General features: G+C 40.6%; 1 protein-coding gene across 6 annotated transcripts in view; it reads left to right on the forward strand.

Annotated features, from left to right (window-relative positions):
- The window catches only part of RNF180 (ring finger protein 180), a 144,445-nt gene that overhangs the window by 89,261 nt on the left and 38,763 nt on the right, over positions 1-16,421 (forward strand). Inside the window, exon 5 of one of the 6 annotated variants that reach the window (XM_034774136.1) lies at positions 5,775-5,864. The exons of the other annotated variants lie outside the window; for them this stretch is intronic. Coding sequence (XP_034630027.1) covers positions 5,775-5,831 — 57 coding nt within the window. The 3' untranslated portion in view covers positions 5,832-5,864. Of the gene's footprint in view, positions 1-5,774; positions 5,865-16,421 lie in introns of those variants that run through there. 6 annotated transcript variants of the gene reach the window in all.

The raw sequence follows: 16,421 nt of genomic DNA on the forward strand, positions 1-16,421 counted from the left end.
TGTGTGTCTGGTTGCAGCCTACAACATGGGCACTTGTGTCAAATTCTGCTCATTCTTCTGCACATCAGCTGTATTTCCTTGGAATACCAAAAATATGTTTGATATTTTCTTCTGAGAATCTTTTCAGCCATTTGAAATTCCTAAAACCTATCACTGGATTCAGTGGTTTGCTGTCTTCTATTTTCCTTGATCCAGGAGACAGTGTTCAATTTATGTTCTGATTGGTCAAGATTTTTTAAAAATGAGGCCCTAAATTTAGGGATCTCAGTAAGTGGCCTGGGTTTCAGAGGTGCCTATCACCCAGCACCTCCCTTTGAACAGAACTATTTAGGTACCTACTGATCTGAGCTCTGAAATCAATGCAAGCAGCTGGGTGCTTACAACATTTTCAAAAGGTGTTTATGTATACACCTGCCTATCTAGATACGGAAATTGTATATTAAAGCTGAATTTTATCTTTAAAGGCCTCCCCATTTCACTTTCAAGTCTTTTTTTTTTTTTGGCTTACTGTATGTGGTTTCTTACAATGTTTTCATTTTTATTACATTATTTGTTTTTGCTTGTGCAATGCTCTTGGTGGGGGAGGGCCTAAGAAGGGAGCTTTATCATTTCAATTATTTGAGCAAGAAAATACAGGAAATTAATTAGATAACTTATAGGAGGTTTACATATATACATGGCATTCATCACATCACTGAGATGTTAAAACTTTGGTAATTTCACAAGCCATCCTTGTAATTTTACAACTGCAACAGACTGACCGATATGGTAACTTCAATTTCTTGAGAGACTATCAGATTAAAAAACACTGTAATAAAGTTGCCATTACAATGCAGTTAGTATAAAATGTTCACTGTGCAGCTTCCCCCTACAAAGTTATTACAGTTTTTCAAACAAATAATTGTAGCTGAAAATAATGAGAACAATAGGAGCATCTATATAGGTCCTTTCATTAGTGAAATATGTTGCTGTTTTAAACTCTGCTAACAATGGAATAATTAGGAGAAATTACAGATTGGCATGCGATATGACTAAGTGTTACAACAAAAGAACACACTAAGGAGAGAACTCCAAAATACAAAAGAACTGTGCTCCATCCCTATGAACCAGTTCTCCCTACAAAAAGGGAAAGAGTAATTTTGAATCAATTATTTGCGCCTTGTGATATAAGTATATATTTCCTGTAATGACAATAGGCTGGCATCACAGCATCCTACTTGGTATTCACCAGACTTTGTCATTGTGACCAGAACCTCTTTGATTATCTCATCTCTAACCTCTCTGACGTTTGACTCTTATGTGTGCCATTTGACACAGATAGAGATCATTCAATCTATTATACAAACAGGCCTCTTTTGCAAATTGTAGCTATTAGTGCTCATAAAGTGGCTAAAAGTTAGGGACTGGAGTCATTGAAAAAATGGATGTGAATAAAATTGCATTTTCAGTGCCAGCAGAAATAAAATAAAAATAAAAATCTGTTCCCATTGCTGTTTTTATTTTATTTTAACTGATAGTAAATGCAAACTCTTATTGCAAATATTGTTTAAATGAAAATGTAGGGCACAAAAGCACAGAAAAGTAATTCTAGCAAACTAGTATATGTATCCTACATGCAGCTGTGTCCAACTGTTTTATACTGGTTTGTAATGTTGCTGTGCATTGTTAAACAAATGCCATGATTAATGCTGCAGTGGCTTCATTTTAGTGGTGGGCATATATTCTGTATAAAAGATGGGGCTGCCTGCAGGGTCTTTGTTAGAACCCCTTCTCTTGAGAATGTGCTCCTCTTACTTATAAAATAGCCTGAATCACTTGGCCATAAGGACAAATCTTTTTAAAGGGGTTTTTGTGGAATGAGATGCTGTATGAGAGCAGAGCTGATAGTTAGCGATGGTGTGGTATTTCTTTTACTATATCTATGATGTATAATTTATTTAGTTATTTGTATAACTTGTGGGGTTTCTGCTGGTTCTCTTTTGTTTATATTAATTGTGATTTTAGTTAATTTTCAGGGGCACCTAGACTTATGGTTTTTTAAAACTATATTTTTTATTTAGAAACAGAAATATGCAGCTTTTCATCTAAGGATCTCAAAATGCTTTATAAAGAAAATAAACATGAAATCCCCATTTTACAAATGGTTAAACCAAGGAGCTGAGGGGACTTGCCCAAGCTCATACAGCACATCTTGGGCAGAGCTAGGAATAGAACTGATGTCTCCTGAGCTGTAGTCTGATACCTTAGCCACTGTGCCAAATATGTTGTTTTTAAAGAATTTTATGATCCTTTGGCACAAAGATACTATGTAAATGTAACCTAGGATAGATATCTGAAAACTGAATTAATTTCAAGATGCAAAGATTATGAAATGATGCCTGAAGATTTGAGTGCCAAGTAACACAAATTTGAATAACCAGTTTTGCAACTATGTACTTCCTGAACACCTGAGTATTGGTTAATCAAAGATGTTTAGTGGGAATATTCAGTTATGCATCTTCTCAGCACTTAGGGTTTGCATGTTTACTTCATAGAGATTTCTAACATAACTGTAAATTCCTTTCTATAGTGCTCACTGTATGGGGATAATTTCTGAAGTTAAATAATCCTAAATATGAAACAATACAATTGATGTTTAAAAGATATTCTAAATTTGTTTGTCATGCTTAAATAATGTTTTCAGCTGGTCTGCTTTCAAGTAGCTCAAATAATACATATTTCAATAATTATACAGATTTATTTTGATGTTTTGATTATGAAAATATAGCTCATAAACCAAAAGCATAACATCTCCAATCACATCTACGTTTCATTTGTAAGGAAATAAACAATGTAACTGTTTTGACATGTTTATTTCTTGGAGCTGAACAAATTAACTATATGACTTCACTGTATAGATCATGTAAATAATATAATGTCCTCTGAATATCATGCATGGTTTGCTATTGCCATTGTTTGTGAAAGGAAAACAAATTATTCCTTTTGGAATAGTACTTCTCAGTTAACAGTGTATTCAATTAGCAAGCACATTTTATTGTAAAAAATGGTAAGGCTGAAATGCAGAAGGTAGGGGCCTGCAAGGATCTTAAAAATTAATATTGGCCACTCCAGGCTTGTATTAAACTCCCAAGGTTACAGCTTCTTTCTGACCTTGGATGGTTAGATGCTGCCACCACTCAAGTGCAAACACCCCCTTTTTGAAGCCCAGGAAGGCACACTTGGGAATTCCTTTCTATGGGGTACCCTCAAGCCTTTTCACTCCCCCTCCAGGGAATAGCTGAGAAGGAAAACAAAGAAAACTGGCTGTTGCCACCAGCTAATTAAACAACATATGCACAAACCTCTTAGGGACACAAAAATTCAATCCTGTTCTTAAAAAAGGTAAATTTTATTAAAACAATACAAGGATTAAGCATCAAGATAGCTTCTTGAAATCCAGCTTAAAGGTTACAAGTAAAACAAAAGCATGTGGGGTTAGCACAGAGGAGTCCACAAGCCTTACAAAATAAAATAAATAAACCTAATCATGTCTTTCTAGATATTCCTCATCTACTTACACATCTGGGGGTTTCCAATAAGTAGTTCTAGGTATAATCTGATGATTTTTCATACCTGGCTTAAAGCTTCTGATAGCATAACTGCTGTCCTGTTCCCCTCTTTCCTGGAGAACAACAACAGACAAAGGGGAAGTTTTTTCTGATTTTAAAAAGTTCTACCCATCCCATTGGCTCTTTTGGTCAGTGCCCACTCCTTTCCTTTACCTAGCCAGGGAGACTTCTTAATCCTTTACGGGTAAAGCAAGCAGAGAACAGCCACCAAGAGGGACTTTATAGCTAACTGGCTGGCTGAGTGTCCATAAAAGGGAGCTCCCCCCCACACTTCATTTATCACAAGCTGAAAGAGTGTTTCAGGTCGGGTCTACATACAGATGTTGCACTGGTTCTAACTAAAGGTGTGCCATTAAACTCATGCAACTTTGTGTGTGGACACTCTTCCAACAGGTTAAATGCAGTTTACACAGGTTAGCTTGCTCCTGTAATTTATAGGTGCAAGCTAAACTAATATAAGCCAAGTTTAAACCTACTTAAGAGTATCTACACACAAGGATGTACAGGTATAAAATCACACCTGGGTTAAACTGATGAAACTTCTGTGTGTGTAGACCCAGGCCTCAGTGAAGTCCAGCTAAAACTCCCAAAACCTAATCTACAAGAATCCTGCATTTTTTTTTAAGCTCTGGCAATGAACCATTAAAGGATCTGTCCTGTTCCGTATACCTAAATAATCCATCCATATTCACTGTTGCCTCACCCAATTTACACTGCACATCAGATGTAATGTTGACCCTCAAAAACTGCAAAAATAAATGCAAGGATACAGCAATGTAAAAACTTAGTAACAAGGATTTTTAAAGTTCTAATGTGGAACCATTCTCTGAAAGAACTTCCTGGTTTGACCTCTGGGAATCCAAAAACACCCAAGCAGAACTACATTTTCCTTTCTTTATACAAGCAAGATTTACAGGGAATAAAACTGCTGCGGAAATACCCAGGAGAGCAAATTCATTCTTAAAAACCAACAACTTCTTCCATCATGCTTGCATGGGAAATGCTCCTTTATCCATTCTCTGGGAATGAGCAGAGAAATATGAATTCTGTCACTATTTTAAGAGGATACTATAATAACTGGATCGTCATAAAAATTGAAAGTATTAGTTTTCCTGTGGAACTCATTTATGTATTTTTCTCTTTGAACCACTCACTAGCATGAACGCATTGTGTGGTTCAGCTTTGGCATATGCTTTAATAATTTTGAATACTTTTTGTATGCCACCCAGATGCCATCAATTTTCTAAGACCATTCTCCTTAAACTTTGCTCAGAACAAAATTTTTGGTGCCAATGCAGCAAAGTGCCACATCACATGAATAATAGATTCATAGAATTTCAATGTATTTGGTCATCAGATCCATCTCTTTGCCAATGCAGATTTATTCTCTACAATAAGTTTTCTAATGCTTTGTCCAGTTTGTCTTAAGTCCCAAGAGATGATGCTTCCATTACTTCTATTAGGAGATTATTCCACAATTGGTTGGCTCTCATTATAAGAAAAGCTTTTCAGCCATTTAGCCTAAATGTTCTCTTTTTTTTAATTTCATCCTGTTATTTCTAGTTATATGCCCAGTCTGTTTATGCTTTCAAATGCTTTTACACTATTATCATGTCCCATTAATTGTCATGTAGCTAAGCTATACATAGTAGCCCTTTTATAGTAACCTGAATTTGTCTGTTTGTTTGTTTATTTATTCATTACAAACCAATCCCTAGACTCCGAATCACATTTGTTGCTTTTCTTTACACTTCTTCCATTTTCTCTGTTTTCTGGTACTGAAATGCCCAGGACTGAAGGCAGTGTTCCAGGTTTGGTCTCACCAATATAATGCAGAGAGGGACATGCAGCTCTGTTTTATGAGACAATTCAAAATTGTCTTGTGTCTTTCTTTCCATTTCGCTATTCAAGATTATATCTAGTTTGCTGCCATCTATCACCCAGATGTCAGGTTTGACATTACTGCTTTCTAGACGTCGTCCATCACAGAGATATTCTGAGTTTAAAGACAAGAACAAGAATCCCACTCTGTGATGTGAGACTATATAGGAGGTGTCTTTGTGTAATGAATGCCTGGGCTTGGAGAAAGAAGCAGCAATTATTCATTCTGTTAGTACCGTCTGGTAATTGATTCACAAAGCAACTTGGTGTCTGTATCTTTCTCAGACAGAAATCACTGCAATGCAAGACATCCAAGAGAAGCAATGGTTGAAAGCCCACTGATGGATGCAAATATAAGCCGACTCCATGGGCGCTCCAGGGCGGAGCGGTGGATTGAGCACCCCCCGGGCCCAGAGGAAGTCAGTGCCAATGCATGCAAACCCCAAAATGAATGAGTACAGGAAAGCTACAAACTCTGCTAGACTGACCTTCAAATCGGGGCTGTAGCCTTTTATTTTATTTAATGTTAATTATACTACAGTGGGTTCGGCTCTGGCGGCTACAGTTTCAAGTTCAACAGAGTTGTCTCTCTTTGTTCTGGATCCAGAGCCCATAGGAATCATAGGCAAGTAACACATACAGCAACAAGAACAAGGTCCACTATCTTTTAGCAGTTTTATTAAGGTTGCCAACAAAGTTATAAATGTCACAGCATATAGAATTCCTAAATATATCCATGTACTAGTTATAACTATAGACATATTCACATCCTCCTAGATGGTATTAGAGTCTGATGGCCCTTTCATGGATTGGTCATCAATATGGGGATGCATCTTAAAGACTAACAGATTTATTTGAACATAAGCTTTCGTGGGTAAAAAACTTCTGCATCTGAAGAAGTAAGGTTTTTTACCCATTAAAGCTTATGCCCTAATAAATGTTAGTCTTTAAGGTGTCACTGGACTCCTTGGATACAGGCTAACATGGCTACCCCCGATACTTAATATGGGGATGGTTCCTGCTGAGAGTTTCCCATAGGAAACTCTATTTTCCCGCTCTGGGCACCCTTTTTTAATACAGTACAGACCGGTTTACGCGTGTATCCGCTTGACGCGCAGTAGTGCCATGCCTCCCAGTGCTACTTATTTAACACATGAGACTCATTAACACGCGGTACAGGAACTTGCTATGTAGTGCTACAGACTCACTGACATAGAAATCAACAGGAAATGCGGAGCGGAAACATGTTGTACGTCTTTAACGCTGATGCGGGGGAGGGGTAGCGATGTTAAAGCGCTGCTGTGGATCCTCAAAGCGCTGCCACAGCAAAGGACCATCCTTAAAGCGCTGCCGTGGCAGTGCTTTAATGTTGCTGCCCCTTCCCCCATTGGCAGCCCTGCCAGTAGGGATCCTACCAGCAGGGCTGCCGACGGGGGAGACAAAAAGGGCAGCTGGGCTGCCAAAGGGTGCGGGGGGGAGGCAGGCGCAGCAATTTTAAGGTCCCTACCCCTTTTGCCTCCCTTCAGCTGCTGACAGAGAGGGGACAAAGGGAGCAGCTGCCCCGGGGCCGGCGATTTAAAAGGGCCTGGGGCTCCGGACACCGCTACTGCAGCAGCAGCAGCATTTGGAGCCCTGGGCCCTTTAAATTGCCATGGGAATCCTGGGCAGCATGGACCAGGCGGCCTGGAAGGGCTGGCTGGGGGATGCTGACCCCTAGCCCTGCCCCTTCCGCTCAAGGCCCCGTCCCTTCCTGGGGCCAGAGCCACCCCCGCCCCATACCGGTAATTGTCCTGAGTTACTTTCACCCCTATGTAGTAATAACAATGTTTTAATTAGGTTACACATTTGAATTTATATTCTTGCAAAGCGCCGTTAGCAGATAGGCCTGCAGTATTTGAGACGCTGTGAATATGTATATAATCCTAGATAATTATACGTGTGTGTGTGTGTGTGTGTGTGTGTAGATATCTTAAGATATTTCAGCATGGCCCTCTTAACCCGCAGTCCGTTAACACGTGGTAATGACGGCTTGACTCCCGACATCCGCGCGTAAGTGTGTCTGTACTGTAATATGATTCTGTCTATACCTACATTCTGTGCATGTACATGAAAGTGTCAACCCTCTCTTTCTTATTGGTCTGTGTCCCCTAGAAACACAAGGGATCCTAAATTCTATAGGCTGTGCAGGTTCTCATTAACATTGATGTACCACCTGTATCCTGTGGTTAAGACACATGTTGGAGACAATATTTGCTTTTACAGCATTTTATAATTTAAAATTTAATCTTCCTGCTAGACTTCTGCAATATTACCACTTGGTACCTCTTTTCCCATAATCTTAGAGTATTGGGTTATTTCTTGGTTATTTTCTTATGTCAGCATTTCTTGTCTACAAGGCCTAAAATAGTTAAGCTAAAATCTTGCAGGCTTCAGCCTATAGATTCTTGTATTTCAGCTTGTCTTACTTATATCTAATACATGTTTCCTTTAAATACTGATCAATCTTATACACCTATAATCCTCCAAATTAACTCTAATTAACAGACAATGAATATAGATGATATAACAGATTATTATTCATTTATTGTGTGCTGCTATGATTAATCAAACTAAAATCATTGGCTACAGGGCCAAGCATCAAAAAGAGTCCATGACAAAAAAAAAAAAATTAAAAATTGAGAATCATTCTGATTACTATATCCACAATCCCGGTATGGAAATATCCTCTTTATAACATGATCAACAATACTGAGTGTGATGGGTTCCCCCCAGGGTGCCACCTGAAACTAGGGTAACACTGAGCCCCCCTGGCCCACCAGTCACCCTCTAATGCTGTGACAAGCTACAGACATGCTCCCAGTCTCTCACTTTCACCAGCACACAGGTAGGGACACACACACACACAGCTGTAGTAACATTCAGACAGACTTTCTGACCAGTCCCTACATGGGAAGGCTATACAGCTAGCGCACTTACCAGCTTCTTAGGCGCACACCCCCTCTAGAGGGTAAGCCCAAAATGATACAGTCTTGCACTTCACAGGAAACTGCACAGCGTAAGCTCATGAAATTCACCCCCTCCCTCAATGTGGAGGAAGATATGCAACAGCTTTCTGCTCCAAGTTATGATTTCCACACATTGGTTTTAGACAAAATAAAAACAAGTGTATTAACTACAAAAGATAGATTTTAAGTGATTATAAGGGATAGCAAACAGATCAAAGCAGATTACCTTGCAAATAAACAAAATGCATTCTAAGATTAGTATACTAATGAGATTGGATATGAGTAGCAAATTCTCATCCTAATTGTTGATTTAGGCAGTTTGCAGAGATTCTTGAGGGCAAGCTGAACTTGCTTGTAGCTTAAATACTCCAGGTATTCCTTTTGCCGGCTAGAAATCCCTCTACCCTGGGTCCAAAACTTCTCACGCAGTCCAGTCCTTTTTCCTCAGGTGTTTCCAGCAGTTTTCTTGGGCGGGGAGTCAGTGAAGAACCATGATGAAGTCACTCCCCTGTGTTAAATAGTTTTTGCATATGGTGGGAACCGTTTGTCTCCAAGTTTGGTTCCCACCCCTTTCAGTGGACAAACACTGGTATTCCAAGATGGAGCCCAGTACCAGGTGACTTGGTCACATGACCCCATAGTGTCATAGCAACCATGAGTCAGAGGCTGTTTGTAGCAACCCCAGGAAGGCTCCCTGGAGGGAGATTAGCTTCTTCTAAGACCTATTGTTCTCCCTAATGGCCCTTCCCAACCAGCAATCTAGACTGATTGCATTTTGCCTAGTGGGCATTCCTCAGGTGTAAACACATTTGTAATAGATGCATAGACAAAATTTCTAATTTCAGATACCAAAATGATACATGCATACAAATATGATAATCATAGTCAGTAAATCAAACCTTTTCAATGATATCTTACATGACTTATCTTGCATAAAATACATTATGATGTGATTATGGGTTAACTATAATATTACTATGAAAAATATGGGGTGTAATGCCACACTGAGTATTCTAGACAGGTTCCAACCAGCATTTTGTATAGCAATACAGTATTTTTTGTTTTGCATTCTTTTTTAAAAAATTAACCGTGTTAATCTTTTTTACATTTTTAAGTAAACTATGCTTATGTTTACAAGGACTTTGATACATTAATCATTAAATCCTTGTGTTGGTCAGTATACTGCACCAAGGTTAAATGTAATATTTATTCCCTTTTTTTTTCCTGAGTCCAGGCAGACAAGTGTAAAATAGCAGATGTTAAACTGCATTTCCCATTTTCTTGCCCTGCCACTCAAAAAAAGTCTTAAATCCTCTGAATTTGGCTGGAATTGCCTATTTAATTTTTGAGCAGTATTGCAAGAAAGCTCACAGGATAAAATTCTGTGATATTAAACTATAACTGGGCAGAAGGCTTGAAATCATTAGGGCTCATTATTCAGTCCCTTAGAGGATTTTGCAAGAAGACTCTCAAAGAAGGGAAGCTTTGCCAACCTAAACCCCAAAGGCATAGCATGAAATAAGATGCAATGTGCTAATTATAAGCCAAAAATATATTACATCTTGTTTAAGGTAAGATGCAATATGTCTGTGTCTCATAATATTAATAATCATATATCAAATATAGCTTGTTTGAGAGAAAAGATGTACAAAGTTGCTCCACATACTATAAAAACATACATGTGTGCAGGTGTTTCCTTCGTCATTACTAAAAATGCAGTGGCTTACTTTTTATTTCCTTTTAGTATATTATTCTTCGTATGGTATTTAAAAAAATTCTAATTGAATAAGAAATATGAAAAAAAAAAAAATAACTTTTGGAACAAAATATAGATGACTAGGTTGATTTGGTAGGATATTCTGGAAGTAGAGGTTAAAATATATTGGGCCTGACTATTGTCAGTTATCTCCACTGACTTCACTGAAGTTACTTCACCTTTACCCCCAATGGAAGTGAGGAAATTCAGGCTCAGACGCTTTAAAACGTTTGGTCAGATGATCCATTGAGACTGGCTGCTTGGTAGCTGGTCTCACTCAGGGAGGAGCCACAAAGGACTCTGTGATCTTCAGCCAGCTGGCTTCCAGTCTGATTACAAACAGCAACTTAGAACAATCCCAAGGTTCTCTAAATTGTCTTGGATGCAACAACCACTAAGGAGTTGCTCTGGGAAGAGAACTCCAGCAATGCCCCTTTTCCTTGACCATGCTTCTCTGCCAGGAGGATGGCTGCAATGAGTGGCTGTGTAGCGCCGCAGTGGGGTGTGAAGTAGAGCCAGCTATCCAGCTTCATGCCACTGGAGGATTCCCCTACACAGGAGTACAGTGGGGCAGCTTCTGAGACCTTATCCACTCATTAGCCTCCAAGACTTTATCCACTCGGTTCCCGAGAACTCAGCTCAATTCTGAATTCATCACTGAGGTTTCTTTATTAGCATACAATCAAACTACACTTGAGTCGATCAGGCTCAGTTGTATAGTGTCTGGGTACAGGGCTTACTGCTCATCTAAAGTTACACAGAAACTCCCTTTATATATATTTACAGATGACATTACATTCACCATTCATTGTATCACATATTTTGGGATTGGTTTGGTGACTTTGCAGGAACTGGTCTCTGTACAAAATTCTCTGTCCATGTGCTGTCCATATTCGCATTTACACTTTATCTCATCTTTATGTTCCCAAATACTCTTGCCCGTTGTTATCTTGTTCTTAGGTTTCCTAGGCGTTCCCCCTCTTACCTTAGCTAGCTCAGACATTCTGTCTTTTAGCTTACTAACCCATTTATTTTAGCAGAAACATTTCATTTTCAGCCTTCTGATTTTGTTACCTCCCTAATCCTGTCTTCCAAGAAATGAGGTCTCCCCTATGTTTAATTACTCATGCCAAGCCGGGCCTACGAATAGGTGGCCTGAGATTTCAAAAGTGAGGATCACTCAATAGCTCCCACTAGGTACTCAGAACTTCTGAAAATCAGGACACTTATTTAGGTGTCTAAATATTGGTTTAGGAACCTAACTTTATAGAACTATTTTTGAAAATCTTGATCTCATACAAATAGTGTTGGTAGATCTATCTCCTGTGAACCTGTTTGGATGAAGTTTCCTACAGTAGCCCCAGCAATCTTTACATAGGTTGTATTCTGTAAAGAACAAAATGAGCTCTACAAGAAATGTTTTGTTTTATTTTTTTCCCGTCTTGTTGGAAAACTTTGTCTGAATCTTGTCGGTGCTAGTAATGTGGATGAATAGCTATAGGTTAACCACTATTAATAGTGACTATGGTCAAGACTGTATGTTTATTAGCTGTAGCCATATAATATTAAATAATTAATTTAGGTTGAAATTTACCCCTTTCCTCTCTCACAGCTCCCCAGATAAAGCCTGTCATCAGGCTTTGGGTAGGGAAATTAAAAAATTAGGGAAAGTAATGGAATCCGTGCTACCCTTAAACAATGGACACAGTACGCTGCTGCAACACATCTTCTCTGTGGCTGTTATTACAGCCCTTTGGCTAGAATAGTGGCAGTTATGCATAGCCAGCAATCACAGCCCCTACATAAGTGTGGATTCTTTAGCTCTGTAACAGGGTTGCTGAGTTCTTCTGTTGACCCATTGTGTTTTCGGATATTAGACCCCTGCTGGGAGTTGCTGACTCTTTTCTTGTGCTTGGTAGTCTATCCTCCCTTATATCCAGAATGCAGTCATCTGAAAAGAGGTAACTGGGATCTAGAATAAAGAAACCCTAGGAACAATGAAGCTTGGGCAGAAGACTAAAGTTTATGTTGTTATTACTTATAAAGCTAAACCCCAGAAAAAGGGATACATTTGGACTGCATTGATGAGTATTTGTGTAGATTCTGTTCAGAACAGGGTGGGAACTCTGCCCCCCTTCTCTCTCAGTCTGCTATCTGGATATGGTTGTAATGATAAGAGGAGTTGGTAATCTGCATAAAAATAATCTTCATATGCTGTCTATTAACTGAGATTATTCCATCCATGCTGTGTAAATGACGGTTGATATTATGGTGGATGACAATAAGAAGATCAGATGCATTGTTTAAAATGCTGTGATTATATTTATACAGAGCTGCCAAAACTGTTCCAGACATCATTTTGCACCATTTTGTTATATTTTTCCTGACAGAATGATATATATATACACACACATAGAGATCCAGCATACTGAGAGAATGCCAGAATAAATGCAAATGCTCAGCTATTATTTCAGTGCAGCAGGTCAACTGATAGACTTGCAGATTCTGAGGCCAGGAGGTACCACTGTGATCTAATCTCACATATAATACAGGCCATAGAACTTTTCAAAAATAATTCTTAGAGGATATCTATTTGAAAAACATCCTGTGTCATGACCTTAAGATTAATATACAGGCTATTTTCATAAGTACAGGATTAACATTTCAGCACAAATAGATTGTATTAGTTTTATAGTTCTTCATATAAGTGAAATGAATAGAAAAGAGCCTTTTTTTATCATGTAGCAGTACTTCTACTAGTAGAGGAAAATATATATTTTAGACAGATACATCTGAGCAATCACTGTCTATCTACTAAACCAGAGGTTCTCAAACTGTGGTTCACAAGCTCCATTCAGTGGTCCACGGATAGTTCCCTCTAAGGTGCACACCTTGCCGCACACAAGAGAATGAAGGGCCACCCATCTAATTAGTGGAGTCACGCAGGCGTGGTTCCACTAATTAGGTGCTTGGACCCTGGAGAAGATGCACATGTAAGGTGAGGTGGTGGCCTTGGGGGGAATAGGAGGTAGGTGGGAGGGGGCAGTGGGGTGAGAAGATGGGATGGGAGGAATTTCATAGAATCATAGAATATCAGGGTTGGAAGGGACCTCAGGAGGTCATCTAGTCCAACCCTCTGCTCAAAGCAGGACCAATCCCCAACTAAATCATCCCAGCCTGGGCTTCGTCAAGCTTGACCTTAAAAACCTCTAAGGAAGGAGATTCCACTACCTCCCTAGGTAACCCATTCCAGTGCTTCACCACCCTCCCAGTGAACAAGTTTTTCCTAATATCCAACCTAAACCTCCCCCACTGCAATTTGAGACCATTACTCCTTGTTCTGTCATCTGCTACCACTGAGAACAGTCTAGATCCATCCTCTTTGGAACCCCCTTTCAGGTAGTTGAAAGCAGCTATCAAATCTCTCCTCATTCTTCTCTTCTGGAGACTAAACAATCCCAGTTCCCTCAGCCTTTCCTCATAAGTCATGTGCTCCAGCCCCCTAATTATTTTTGTTGCCCTCCGCTGGACTCTTTCCAGTTTTTCCACATCTTTCTTGTAGTGTGGGGCCCAAAACTGGACACAGTACTCCAGATGAGGCCTCACCAATGCCAAATAGAGGGGAATGATCACATCCCTCCATCTGCTGGCAATTCCCCTACTTATACAGCCCAAAATGTCGTTAGCCTTCTTGGCAACAAGGGCACACTGTTGACTCATATCCAGCTTCTCGTCCACTGTAAGCTCTAGGTCCTTTTCTGTAGAACTGCCGACTAGCCACTCGGTCCCTAGTCTGTAGCAGTGCATGGGATTCTTCCATCCTAAGTGCAGGACTCTGCACTTGTCCTTGTTGAACCTCATCAGATTTCTTTTGGCCCAATCCTCTAATTTGTCTAGGTTCCTCTGTATCCTATCCCTAACCTCCAGCGTCTCTACCATTCCTCCCAGTTTAGTGTCATCTGCAAACTTGCTGAGGGTGCAGTCCATGCCATCCTCCAGATCATTAATGAAGGTATTGAACAAAACCAGCCCCAGGACCAACCCTTGGGGTACTCCGCTTGAAACCGGCTGCCAACTAGACATGGAGCCATTGATCACTACCCGTTGAGCCCGACGATCTAGCCAACTTTCTATCCACCTTACAGTCCATTCATCCAGCCCATACTTCTTTAACTTGCTGGCAAGAATACTGTGGGAGACCGTATCAAAAGCTTTGCTAAAGTCAAGGAATTTAGGATGTGCAGGTCTGCAGCAGCCAGAGAAAAAGGCAACTTTCCCCAGCTCCAGGGCTGCGGCTGCCGGAGAGAGACCCACCCCCCCCTCCTTCTTAGCCCCAGCTTGGGGGCTGCCGTGGCGGGGGAGAGATCCCCTCTCCTACCCAGCCCTACTCGGGGGCTGCTGCAGTGGGGGAGAGAGGGAGATACCCCACCCCTTCCCAGCCCAGCTCAGGGGCTGCCACGGCAGGGGAGAGAGGGAGAGACCCCACTCCTTTCCAGCCCCAACTTAGAGACTGGGAGCACATCCATCGCATTAGAAAGGTAAGACTACTGTTATTAAAATATGAGTTGTGTGCTTTTATTCGTAGAACAAAAAAATGCTTATTATTAAGGTTTTTTTTATATAGCACATTTATCCAAAGCGCTTTACAATAGTTAGCTAATGGTACAAACAACATTTGGAAAGATCAGTAAGTGGTCCACAAAGACCCTCAGCAATTTTCAAGTGGTCCACGAAAAAAAAAAATTTGAGAACCACTGTACTAGACCATAGTCCTGTTTGCAGAGTGAATATTACTTCGTCTATCATTTAATCTTCCTATTTAAATACATCTGTAAATCCCATCAGTAGGTTTAGTACATATGTAGCTCCCAGCACAGCATCACATCAATTTGTGAAATGAAAAGGAGATATTTAATGATGAGGAGCAGTACACTGCTTCATACTGCAGCTTCTGCAAAAAAAAACCCTGTGTGTTCTCTTTGGGTGAAATTCTCACAGAGAGAGTCCATGCAAGGTTTTATGCACTATTTAAATGCTGTATCAAAGCTTTAAGTGGAAGATAGGAGCTTGTTCAGGATTCTGTTCTGGGATTAATTTCACCCTCTGTGTGAAACACTGATTGAGATTAAATTAAATTAAATTAAATTATTGGTATTAAGTATTTGCTTTACTCCTAGATGCAATGACACTGTCAATGAGTGGCCTCCTCTTGGGCACCCTCTCCTGGCTTCATGGCAGACCTCTAAGCGGCACGGTGCCTCATTTTCCCCTTTTGGTTCCTCAGTTAACTCAAAAAAGGCTTTTTACAAGTTCAGTAGCAGCAGCCCTCCTTAGGCTCTGGTTTGTTAACTTAACTTCCAGATTTAAACACAAAAATCTTCCCTCCAGCCTTAAGCTGGACACAGCCCCAAACTGCCCTGGCGTCTCAGGGTACATCTACACTACAGGGGGGAGTCGATTTAAGATACGCAAATTCAGCTACATGAATAGCGTAGCTGAATTCGACGTATCGCAGCCAACTTACCCTGCTGTGAGGACGGGGGCAAAATCGACTTCTGCGGCTTTCTGTCGACGGCGCTTACTCCCACCTCCGCTGGTGGAGTAAGAGCGCCGATTCAGGGATCGATTGTCACGTCCCGATGGGACGCGATAAATCGATCCCCGAGAGGTCGATTTCTACCCACCGATTCAGGCGGGTAGTGTAGACCTAGCCTCAGGGTTTTTCTACGTTAGCAGTCTTCTCCCAGCCCTTCCTAGCTGGGCCTTAGGATCTTGCTCTTAGGATCTTCCCTGGAGGAGCCTCTCACTCACTGCAGACTCTCCATAGATCCCCTCTCCTCCCCACAGTTGCAGCTTCCTATTGCTCATATAATGGTATCACCTGATCCAACCCAGGTGTGCCTCTAGTAATTAGGGTTGGCTAGCCCCAGGCCTTCCAGCCATTAAGATCTGAGCCACTCTGTGACACAAACAACCCTTTGAACTTTGCCCACCCTACGGCAAGTTCTACCCAAGGGAATGATTTATTTATTTCATTGGCCTCTGTTGGTCTCACTCTGCAGTCTCTGCCTCTCTCCTTTCATCTGACTGCTTTCAGACAGAAACTGCCCTCTCTCCAAAGGCGCCTACATCTCTGCCACCTAAAGATGAAGCCTGTTTTGTCCCCCACCA

Source organism: Trachemys scripta, chromosome 6 (assembly GCF_013100865.1).
Source record: "Trachemys scripta elegans isolate TJP31775 chromosome 6, CAS_Tse_1.0, whole genome shotgun sequence".
In the NCBI taxonomy this organism is placed as follows: Eukaryota; Metazoa; Chordata; order Testudines; family Emydidae; genus Trachemys; species Trachemys scripta.